We start from the raw sequence: 12,478 nt of genomic DNA on the forward strand, positions 1-12,478 counted from the left end.
GTCAAATTCTTTATCTTTATGAAGACGGAGTGTTTCAGAGTGAAGTTATATTGTTATTTATATGTTAACACTGCAGCCCTGGTTTTAACACTTGCATTTATTTTGTGCACTCTTTATGTAGGTTTCAGTCAACTTGCTTTCATTCAAACTTGCAGCAACATGATTCAGTTTGAACTGATTGGGAGGGTTAATCATCAGTAATGTAATAAAATATGGTTTAAGACAAGAACTTCGGTCAACTATGTCGACAGATAATGTGCAAAGCATTTTTTTTTTTTTACATAATGCCGAGCGAAATCAGTTTGTGGGGGTGCAATGCCAGCAAGGCTTTTCTGGTGGGGGGACGTTGTTGCTCAGCAGTCATCAGTAGTTGAGACACTTGTATCACCTTGTAAACAAGTCAGGTGTCAGAAAAAAATTTTTCGCGCAGCCATGATTTAATGTCCCTGCACTAAGCATGCAAATGTGGCCGAAGTTCATGTTTCTTTAGCCATCATATTCAAAAATTGCTTTTTAGCCACATCCAAAGATGACTTTTGAGCCACCTTTGGATGTAGGATCCAGGCTATTTTATTAGTTGTGTGTGTGGGAAAACAATGTTTTATTTGTGATGTCTATGCTAGAATACATTAAAAACATAACTCTTGAAATTACTTGAATTTAGGCCAGATTACAAATTACTTGAGTTTGAATTACTGCAAGTCGACCGAACTTACACATTTTTTTAGCATTGTTTTCATGCATTATGGTCAAGGCCATGATAATGTAACGATTCCATTCCTGTGCTATCTCTATTTACGCTTTAACAGTGGTCCTAGTTGTGCTCTGGCCACATTATCACTGAAATAAGTTGCCTCTAAATGATGGATGATTAGAAATAAATCGAATCAAGTGAAAAGAATCCTTACATTATACTACCTCAGGTTTTGACTCGAAAGTTCTACCACTTTGAGTGGTGCCTTATTGGTCATTTATGATGTGCTTGGCACAATGTTGCATTAATCAAGTTTTCCTTTCTTCACTGCTCACCAACAGCTGCGAAGCATGTAACAGCTTCTGCTACAAGCCATGCTCTGCATAGCTAAAAAATTTTTCATCTGGTATCAGTCACACTTCCCTGGAATGCACGTTTTAGCACTCAAAGTTACAAAACTTTTCCTGAAGAGCAGTTTTTGATGCTAGTTCTTTTGACACAACAGTGATACAGTAATTTTATGGGGATCTCTGTTTCTTCTGACCTTTTGCAATTTTTTGCACTTATCATCAAGTTTAGCTGTGGTGTACCAACAAGCCCTAACTTCTACTCAACCTTTTATGATACAGTAGGTTGACAGATGCTAGGCGAGAAATATTGAAAAGCAGATTTTCATGCATACAGTGGCACAAAAATGTTTAATTATGGGCAGAAATATTTAATTGTGGGCAAAAATCTTTAATATGTGTTCTGATCATAGTTGTCACAACCAAATTGTGATATACAATATGTTTACAAATGCTATAGCCAAAAGCTTCAAAAGCAGTATTCAGTACTACTAAGTTTTACGATCAAACATTGCATACAAGTTTACAAATGCTGCTGTTATAAATGTTTAAAGCAGTGTTTTGACATAGATGCATTTTATTTTGTCAAGAGTGGTGCATGAATGTGTATACAGAAGTCAGTAGTATTTGTCAAAGAAATGTACCACTTTCCTAAGTAAGGGACAAGATTGGCAGCTCGGTAGTTCGCCTTCACTTAATAGAATTAGACATGTAATGAAATTTCCAGTAGCACTAGTTTCCAGCATGCAAGAACATGGTTGAAGCCAGAGGAACCATGCAAGATATGATATTTTATATAAGTAGTACTGAAATTTTCTTGCCGTTAAGTTCTGTAATTTTATCTGGGCTATATATAGAGGGGAATCACTCATGCTCTTCTATAAAAGAATAACTTCACTGCTTTGGCAGTAAGCCTTCTCACTACTCTGTCTTCCAGTATTTGTTACAATTTACAAACTTTCAAAGAGAGGATGTGGTATTCCAGCAATTATGACTGAATGCATGAGTATGCACCATGTGCAGTGGACTACTGATAGCTCGTACCATGTACTGCTGTATTAATCGCCTTGACTTGGATGGGACTTGAACTGTTGGATCCTGTCTACTTAAGGCAGTACCGACACATATATTTGAAGTGGTAGAGACTTGACTGCAGTGTTCTCGTGTGTAAAAGGATGACATTTTGCAAGTATAAATCTTGGTAAACAAAAGATTATTTTAATTTGATACTAAAGTTGGTCTCAAAATGCCAGACCCGGTGTCATCAGTAGCATCATGGCACCATGACACAGGCAAAGATCTGCCGACGTCAGATAATAGTAAGGCTAGGTATGATGACATCAATAAAAAAAAGTAATAATAAGCATGAGTGCTGTGCATATTTGTCCTGGCTGCACTTATGCGTGGCAGCTGCAGCACTCGCAGGAACAGATGCAAGCCAATGTATCATGACATCCTGGCACATCCACCTCCTGGGTATCGAAAGTGAAGCTTTTTCATAGGGATAAGTGTGTCATGGAGAATTATTTAGGGCACTTTGACTCTTGCCAATATATGACAAGTCAAAAATGTCATTTCAGTACTCCTTTACCACATACTAGTGCGCATGATTGATGGCATTGCACATTCATACTGTTTTGTCTTATTAGTCTTTCTAATATCGGTAGTCCATTGTATCTCAACCTTTAGTAATTTGCATCTTCTAAACCCTTTGTGACCCTGCTTGCCGAGGATTGCACACTCAGATTTGCACTAAACATCACTGTGGCATTGTGATGCACTCGTGTTGACTTGCATCCTATCCTAATAACCTGCTTGCTGTTTTTTTTGTTTTCATTTTTTAACGACCATTTAACCCTTACATTTTCATAGTTTGCAAGCATAAAAACGGCTGCTGCATGAGCAGCAAAAATTAATATCTATTATGAACAATTCTCAACTTGTGATGATTCTGATGTGGAATCATGGCTTATTCACATAGGCAGGGATCTTAACATTTATTTTTAGTGTCCCAGTCATTGCTCATCAGGAGTATCGTACTTGACAAAAATATTATTTTGCGTAGATTTTCTCCATGCCTGAACACTGAATCATTGCAAAGTTTGAAACGTTGACACCTCGTGCAGATCTTGAAAAACAAGTTAGGGCTGTACCATAAAAATACAGGTTTGCAAATGCGATACCTCTTTGCTCCTAATATTATATTTGGGACATGTCATGTATCATAGCAAACACAACTGCATTAATCTCGCCTCCCAACAGCATGCTCTTGTGGCATGCGTAGCACAAGCACGTTTTACACTTCTGTAATGTTATGTGTACATAAGTTCACTCTTTTCTTTAGTACTTCTTTTTAGTTCGTAAAGATGAGTGTCGAGGCTGTCTAGCACAGCAGACGTGTACACTCTCCCCCTGTGCGCCTGTCCTCCTTGGTTTTCCGTTGTAGCAGTGCGCCGCATGGTGTCAAAGCCACCACCGCCTGAGCAAGATTGCGATTGGCGCCAGTTGCTTAAGTGTCTTGACTGCTTTAGCTCACAATGTAAGTCCTTGTATGGTTCTTCTTTGCACGTGCACACACAAAGACACATGCTAAGGCAATGTTAGGCCCATTGTCTGAGAACATTGGCTAATGCAATACCAATGACGCACTTGTTGCCTGCCTCGGGCAAGTCGCAAACTATGCTTGGGAGCACTGGCCCCTCCTCCTTGCAGCACCTCCATTCTCGTACGCTTCATACCACGCTTTTTCTTCCTCTTTCTCTCTTCTATGGCTTCGCTTAATTCGTTGCATTTAGTGGTAGAGCTACACTCCGGACAAATCTGAAATGCTGGACTGGCTCTGTTGGCATTCACCTTGATATCTCTAAAGGGGCTGACACATGGTGCAGTCACACTTGATTTGAGTGGCACTTATAAAGGTTCATGATGCCAATAAGTCTAATGAGTCTATAACATGTTATCATATTATATTGTAAAAATCAAGTGCTCTGTCACATTATGTCATTGGGACAAATGAAATGACATTGACAAGGGTTAGCTTAGGGACTGTGAAGTCAGCTACTCCATTTATTTTGGATAACTGCACCTGGAAATTAATCCTGATGTTGGCTTAAATGCCACTGTCCATATCTTCATTAGTGGCCTAGTCACTTAGAAACTGTCTGTTGAAGGCATGTTTACAGTCTGTAAGTTTTTATTTTGTTCATGGTAGCTGTCCATGGCTTACATCATTTCCTTATGGTGCGTTTTGGTCAATTTTAATACAGAGTTAGATTGTCTGGCATGTTTTATTTATTGCCCCCTATCAAGAAATGGCAAGTGTGAAATCACGCTTAAATGTAAGCTCCTTTCAGTTTATTGCCAAAGCAGAGCGAAAATTGTCATAAGTGAGTAAGTGAAGAGTGAAACAGTTGTTTTTCTCGCTGTTTTGTTGCAAAACCTTCCCTTCTCCATTGTCTCTCCATGCTCGTTTTGGGCTCTCACGAACGCCCATTGCGCCGCTCAGCTCCCCAGGAAAATGGTGACGATGACGGTAAGCGGGCAAACCTTCTGCAGTGTGTCGTGTGCATGGGCTGTCATCCTTCAGTCTTGTTTCCGCCACGTTTTCGAAATATTTTGGCCCACCCACATCTCCTGTTCGTCTCGCTCCCCTCTTGACGTTGGCTTCAAGTATTGTGTGTGTATGTTTGTGTGAGTTGTTTGTTCTAGCCATGTTTCAGTTAACTATGATGCCTAAGTATGACATGGCATAACTTTCTCTCTCTGGATAGTGGGATCTATCTTCTTGGTGCACACGTTTGACGCAGTTCTTCTTGCCAAACATCAACTCGAGCATTAACAGTGTGGCCTGTGAAATTTTTATAATCTTACAGAATGTTGGGCCACATTTTTACTGAGTGAGTAAAGGTAGCATATTGGTGTTGTTTTTTTGGGTTTTGGTGAGGGGTGGATGGGGGGGGAGGTGGGGCTAACATAAATTCATACCCAATCCAAATAGCTCACTATAGTGAGTCTTGTATTTTTTATACAATTTCCGCATGCATCTAAAGGCACACTACCAGCTGTAATTGGCAGATTACATGGCCTCCAGCTAATTCACTCTCAGAGTCCTGTAAGAAGTAGCATTGTTTTTTCATTCTTTCAAAATGTACTCCTAAGTGTTAAACTTGGAAGGACATGCATCAAACATTCATACTGGCCCTGATATTCACCAACAGTATTCTGATGGTTCAAACTGGTAGAGGCTTTCTAGCTTAATCATTAATTTGTATGTATACCTCTTAAATTGGCATATGTTCTGTACACGAAATCATAGCATTGATTTATAACACTACTGTACTCTGTTGAAAGCGTTTCATTGGGGCCTGTTTCAAGAGATTTGTATGTACAGTTACTGTGCCTTGTAGCAGCTGATAGTTGTAGGAAATGCACGTAATCTTTTAACAATTACCTGTAACATTGCCTTGTGGTTATATATTCTGGTTTCTGTCCTGAGGTGGGTTTTTGTGCATATATCTGAGTGTGCATTGCCTTGGAAGTGTGCTAATTTTTTAAGACCACCTCCTTAACAAATTTTCTGGATGCATTATTAGATTTAAAAAATAATTGACAATGCAGCTATTAGTCACCACATAGCCCCTTATTGCATCCCAATACAAGCCCATATTGCACGCTCTTGGCTAAAAGTATGTAAAATAATTTTGATGAGCAGTATTTTTTTGCTTTTGTTCTTGCCTCATGTTCTTGCCCCAGTTCTTGCCCCATGGGTAATTTTGAAACGAGTTCATGAATTTTTTTGTCTTGCTTACTTTTGTATTTTCTGTTGGCAGAAATTCGGTCTGAGCAGTTTTCTCTGGATGTGTGCCGGAGCATGGTGGCACTCATGGACGTATCCTTTTTTTGCAGTTGTGCATTAAAGTACTATCATGGAGCATACTGTGTAGTGTTGCACAGTGTTGTGAGAAGTGGGAGCCGAACTGGTGGGAGCGCAACTGCGTTTATGCTTGCGAGTTTGTGAGTTCGGTTCCCACTGGCAACACATTATCTTTTTGTCCACTTTCATTTCCCTTGCTTTGTTATTTTCTACATTTCAATTTCAACTGCACCTAACTTCCCCGATGCATTCGTTGGCTTCATTGTTTGTTGGTTCCATATGCTCACGATTAACAAAGTTAAACCCCTCGGTGCCCCTCCTTCTCTTGACATATATGCATGGTGTTTATTTTTGAGAAGTAGCAGAAACGTACCATCATGTATCTTGAAAATAAATTTATCCAGTTTCCCCACAAATTCTGTTGTTTCTATAGTAGTAGGATTTCCTCACCTTCTCACATCACCTTTTTGCTATCCCCCCCCCCCCCCCCCTGCTGTATTGGAACCACAAGAGTGGCAAGGGTGTTATTCACTTGTTTTGCAACTGCGTCGGTTATACCCACCCTCTGCCACCTTTCCCATTCTATCTGGCTTCCCTCTGCACTTGCACGTGAGTAGAAAGGCAAGTCCTGCAGTTTCTGCAGTGCTTTTGCGGGGAGATCACTGATAATTACAGCTCTCAAGAGGTTAATGTGGCAACACCCAGGGAGCTTCAGAGGGCATTGTGAATATTTGATGCAATGAAAAGGTCCAAGTGAGTTCTGTGCACTTTCTTTCCTCTCTGCCTGGCTCCTTCCATGTGTGTGCACACTCTGAATCACCCCCATTGTGGCATACAAGACAGCAGCAACAGCGGCGGTGGTGGCGGGAAACTCGAAGGAAAAGGCAAAGAAAGCTTTGCTTTAAAACAAGAGAGGAAACTTGAGCCACAGGAGAAGTAAGGGTAATCATAACGTAGTTTGGTTAGGACGATAAGGGGTGGTCACAGTTCTCATAGAAACCAGCTCAGTAATACAAGCTAGTACTGTCCAAGCACGTAGCAAGACACGAACAAGGTGGAATTAATAGGCAACAGTTTGTCCCATAGGACACAAATGTGGCCAGTTGTCACAGCAGCCATGGCAGCAAGATGGTGACAGGAACGAAACACACTTTTGCCTTTTGCAGTCTCCAAATGTTCCCATTCAATGCACTTTCAAGTCACCCAGAGTGCATGTGGCACCATGAGTGGTTAGACATGCTGTCATTTTAACTTAGCAATACCCGCCATGGTTGCTTAGTGGCTATGGTGTTGGGCTGCTAAGCACGAGGTCACGGGATCCCGGCCACGGCAGCCGCATTTCGATGGGGTGAAATGCGAAAACGCCTAGGTACTTAGATTTAGGTGCACGTTAAAGAACCCCAGGTGGTCCGAATTTCTGGAGTCCCCCACTACGGCATGCCTCATAATCAGAAAGTGGTTCTGGCATGTAAAAGTCCACAATTTAATTTTTCTTTAATTTTAACTTATCAGTGTGGAATGCAACTATCTTTAGATTAGTCTTTGTCATTTTAAATTGCCAATCTGGCATACACACTAATCACATGAGCAACTTCTGTGATTTTTTACAGCAGAGGTCAAGTGCTTATTTTGGCGGCAGTTTGCCATTTTCCTTGACTCTTTCTTTCACGCTCAGGACGACCATTCAGGAAAACTTGGACTGGATGAGTTCAGAGCTCTCTGGATCCTAATTAGGACCTGGAAGGTGCGTTTTGTGAAGAAAGCTCAATATCTATGGTCTATGTTTTTGTTGTGCATGTTCTGGCTGCAATTCAAACATTCTCTCCTTTCTTTATTTTTGTGGCACCATTTTCTTTTAGACTACAATACTGCTGCAACCACAATAGACTGATTTCACCACATTCATAGCACATGTGCGATGAGTTTACTAGCACAGCATGATGACAGTAGTGCTTACCACTTTCTTGCTGTACTGCCAAGGATAATTTCATTGTAGATATTTCCTGTGAATTTTAGGAGGAAGTTCGGTGGGCTGAATCTCCTCAACCCTGCTTCTATTGCAGAATCTTCTTATTCTCAGCTCTCTGCCTTTTTATTTTATGGGCTGAGTGGTTTTGTCATATTACAAACACATCTTTTTTACCATTTTTGCTCTTTGCCCCAGTGAAGATTATTGCTGTCGGCACGGTTTGCAGCAGCCCTGTTGTTGTGAAATACGTTGTGACATTAGACTATGTGTTACCGCATTTATTCGAATCTAGGCTGACTTCGACTCTGTGGCGACCCCTGGAATTCGTCAAATCAGAAAATAAAATACAATAACATAAAAGCTTTTCTCGTATGTAAGCCGAACAAAAAAAAATTGGCCGCCGATTATGCTTCTTTCTAATGCGACCTTTGAGTGCAGCTGCTGCCTTATTTCAGCAACGGGCAACTTCATACGGAACACGCAGTGCCGAATGGAGATGGTTCTGTGTTTCGGATTGGGTAACACACACCGCGATCCGCCGCTATCGAGCCGGCACTCCAGTGACACGCCATTGCACCATGTTATAGTGGGTCACCGCCGCGGAGAGGGGTGGGAGATTAGCAATTATTATTTAATGTTTCTTCTGAAGCGGGATGAGGAAACAGGTGGAAAACAGGGGTATTGAGTAGAGGTCACACACTCATTTACTCGCAGACAGAAGGCTTCAGTGTCGCTGCACAAGGTTGGGGTGGGAAGTAGAAGTAAGGGGACGAAACGCTATAGCTGTCCTTCGAGTCACCGCACAGCGCCAGGTAAGGGGAGGTATAGGGCAAGAGTGGAGGCGGGAGAAGGACAACCAGGCGGAAGCACTGCCAGAGGCGACAAATGCCACTGAGGAACACGCCCCACAAATGGGGAAGCGAGAGACATGGCTGAGAGTGGTACAGCCACGCGATGCGGAGACGGAGGAACGGAGAGCCGTGGATCACATGCGAGGCGGCAAGGAGTGCCCGCTGCCGGCACCGGTACAGTGCCACGACAGCGGGCGAAGGAACGGCAAGGCCGGAGTGGATAATAGCAGTGAGAGTCACCACAATAGCGCTGTGCAGAGGAAGGGGCCAAGAGGATAGGCGAGAACACGTGATCTGGCTTTGGGGGACAAGGGGAGAGCAAGACTTGCGCCATGTGCGAGAGATGGCAGCAGGAGCGCGCGCAATTACAGCAGCATGCGGATGATGACCTTGATTACGGCGAAGCTGACGGCGACGCGAAATGCAGGAACGGGTGCCAAAGAGCTGCGCTCTAAATAAAAGTACCGTATTTATTGAACCTAGGCCGATAGCCCTTTTCAAATAATCATATTCCAAACTCTAGGGTCGGCTTAGATGCGAGGATGTTAAGAAACACGCAAGTTTTTCATTGAAACTGTTAAATGTGGTGCTTAGCTAGCTCCATCTAGAAAAGTCAGTATTGCAGCCGCTACTAGTCGTGTCAGTAGCCAACAGTAGCCAGCCGTATCGGTGTGCAGTGTGGTGTTATCACGACGGCACCAAGCAGGAGATGCCATTACAGTGCCGCTTTCAAGCGAAAAGTTGTGATAGCCGCAGAGGCATCGTCGAACCTTCAAGCCGGGCAGGACTTCGGCGTCGACGAGAAAAATGTCCGTCGTTGGATAGGACAACGACAGCAGCTTGTTGTGTGCGCTGCAAGAGGATGGCATTTAGCGGACCAAACAAAGGCCGTCACCACGAAGTGGAGACAGTTTTGGCCGACTTTGTTTGGATGCAGAGAGCAGCTGCCCTTCCACTGATAACAGAAGTGCTCCAAGTGAAAGCTAGGGAACTTTCCAGGAAGCGAGGCCTAAAGCCAAAGGATTTCAAAGCCAGCCGGGGCTGGCTTCAGAAATTCGTGAAGCGCTTCGGCTTCAGCCTCTGACGTTGCACTTCAATCACCCAGAAGCTGCCAAGCGATTTCGAAGAAAAGCTGATAGCTTTTCAGCACTATGTGCTGCGAAAGAGAAAAGCGGCAGGCTACAACCTTGGGCAAATCGGCAATGCCGACCAGACGGCTGTGTATTTTGATATACCAGTGGCGTACACCATGAGTGAAAAGGGTTCCAAGGAGGTGTGAAGGTGCGCTCTGCGGGCTACGAGAAGCAGCGTGCAACTGTGATGCTGTGCTGCACAGTTGATGGACATAAACTCCCTCCTTATATGATATTTAAAAGGAACTTCAGGGTGTCTACCAACCAGGAAAACCGTGAATTCTCAGGGATATTGAGTAGTCTGGAAAAACTCAGGGAAAACTCAGGGAATTGGTGCCTCTATCAGGGAAAATTAGCTGTAACTTTATTGAAAGGTTCAGAAGTCACGGTAATGCAGGCTCAAGTAACAGACAGGAATCGTAATGAATCGTCTTTGATGCCCTGTCGTCGGCTGGAGAAGTTGCCAGTGTACAGTCAACGATCGACTTTCTGGATTCCCGATAATTTGGACGGCTTCGCGGCACCACCACGTCATAGAGTCAATGTATCAGAACGCCTGAAATTTCGGACACAAGAGCTCAAATCTAAGCTGACCCCAGACATCCGTGTCTTATATTTTTCGAAGAAAAGTATCAGTGTACATTCAATTAAACGCTTTAACAATGTACATATGGTCTGCTGTTAAAGGGAGCACCCATTTACTGCCATATTTATTCAAATGTAAAGTGAGACTTTTTCTGTTCCAAAATTCTTAGTCTGTCACCCCCTCCCCCCATTATGTGCAGGGCTCATAGGTTCAATTGCTCTTTTAATGTGGCAGCAGCGCCGTATTTCTGGCGATCCAATTTTTAAGTGGCAGCACAAGCTGTAACAAATAATAAACTTTGGCAGGTGAGGCAAGATTTGCCATTACACCAATACAATTCCAATTCAATTGTAATTGACATTACACCAATACAAAATCATTGTTGTCATCGAGGGAATGAAGCACTGGCTCGATAGCTGGTGTTGAGCAGTTGTGGAACATGCTAGAAAGTAGTGTTTTACAGGATGCATTTATTTTATGATGTTAGAACTGTTCTTCACTTTATGACTGATTCTGGTGAACTTCCTTTTTCGTTTCAGAATGTCTTCACTGCATTTGACAAAGATGGATCAGGCTTTTTGAACACGTTCGAGCTGAGGGCTGCCTTGAATTCCGCCGGTGAGGAGCTAACTGTGAACTATGCCTAAACCTTGCTGATGCCAAATAGTTGTAATACTGCAACATCCTTAAGTCGCCTGCTAAATTTATTTAAAGAGAGTGTTAATTTGTGTTTTTGTGGCTTTATGTACTGATGGTGGGAACTTTTTCTGAGATGTGTTTTGTTACATCTGCATATGAAAAACAGCATGGCTATATTTAATTAACCTTCATAGTGATATACCAATGGCATCTATGTGCAAGTATAATATATAATGACTGCTGGTACCACTGGCATAATTTAGCAATATATAAGCACACACGTTGTATTGTTCATTACACCTTAGCAAGAGTATTGCAACTGAGGTCACCACTGCTTTAATGGCGTTGTGATCCATGAAATGAACCCATGAAACCACACTTGAGTCAGCAGAAAAGGGGCTGAAGGTATGGAATGTGTTCTTGTACTTCAGTGAAATTTACTTAAGGTGGCAATTACAAATTCACTTAGTCATCATGCCAACATGTTCTTGCATTGAACCTGGTTCACTGTAAACTAAGGGTTTGCAAACGTTAGACATTTCGTAATCTGAATAGAATAGTCTGCTACTTAAGTGACGTTTTATTGGAGAATTTTAGGCACCTAAAATTTTCTAACACAGTCGCCGACTGATAAATTGGACACCGATAATCCGGACATGCTCGGTAATTCAGGCAGCTTCGCGGCACTGCCAATGGCCCGATGGATTAATGTGTAAAGACTACAGATATTTCGGACAGCCGTCAGCTCTACATGCGATTGTCCACACTCCGTCCGTGGATGTAGCGTACGCCGGCTCTGTCACCATTACTCCTCCGGCAACCCCTACGAGACATCAGGTATTGCCTCAGAGATCTGAGACACCAAGTGAAGCCTCAGAGATTGTGTGATAGGTGCATGGCAATCCCTGAGGCTTTGCCTTGGTCGCAGTATTATGCCTCAGAGATTTAACTGCAACTGCCAATCTTGGAGGCTTTGCCCGAATTGTGACGTCTCATCAACATCGCGATCATCACATCCAAAAGGGCACCACACAATGTTGGGTACCACCGCGCATGGCCCACTCTTGTTTGTTGAATTTGCCTTCCAAACAGTGTTCTGTGCTTGTTTGTTTAGTATGTGTACCAGACAGCGCTCTGTTGGCTCTAAGAAGTCTTTCTCGTGAAGTTATCAACAGCCCGCATCAAATGGCACCAACGATGCCCTCGCAGTTCGAATGAGCCCAGGTCCGCAAATAAAGGACCTGAACTGCCGCCTACCAAAATGAGCTCAAATGCGGACATCATTGATGGCCTGCTAGGCTGCGGTGTGCCGCTTTCTGCCACCGTTACATTTGAAGACTTTGCAGACGTTGACAGCGCAATGTCGTCGTGTGCCGAACAAAACAA

The 12,478-nt window shown here is 42.9% G+C and overlaps 1 protein-coding gene across 5 annotated transcripts in view; it reads left to right on the plus strand.

The window, feature by feature from the left end:
• The window catches only part of LOC126533015 (calpain-B-like), a 172,802-nt gene that overhangs the window by 145,270 nt on the left and 15,054 nt on the right, over window positions 1-12,478 (plus strand). For 3 of the 5 annotated variants that reach the window (XM_055071692.1, XM_050180200.3, XM_072289407.1), the window contains 5 exons: window positions 3,488-3,580; window positions 4,547-4,573; window positions 5,871-5,929; window positions 7,590-7,658; window positions 10,993-11,071. In XM_055071692.1, the coding sequence (XP_054927667.1) occupies window positions 3,488-3,580; window positions 4,547-4,573; window positions 5,871-5,929; window positions 7,590-7,658; window positions 10,993-11,071 (327 nt within the window). The remainder of the gene's footprint in view (window positions 1-3,487; window positions 3,581-4,546; window positions 4,574-5,870; window positions 5,930-7,589; window positions 7,659-10,992; window positions 11,072-12,478) is intronic. The other 2 variants (XM_055071693.2, XM_055071694.2) reach the window with 2 other exon arrangements.

Source organism: Dermacentor andersoni, chromosome 7, assembly GCF_023375885.2.
Source record: "Dermacentor andersoni chromosome 7, qqDerAnde1_hic_scaffold, whole genome shotgun sequence".
Taxonomy (NCBI): domain Eukaryota; kingdom Metazoa; phylum Arthropoda; class Arachnida; order Ixodida; family Ixodidae; genus Dermacentor; species Dermacentor andersoni.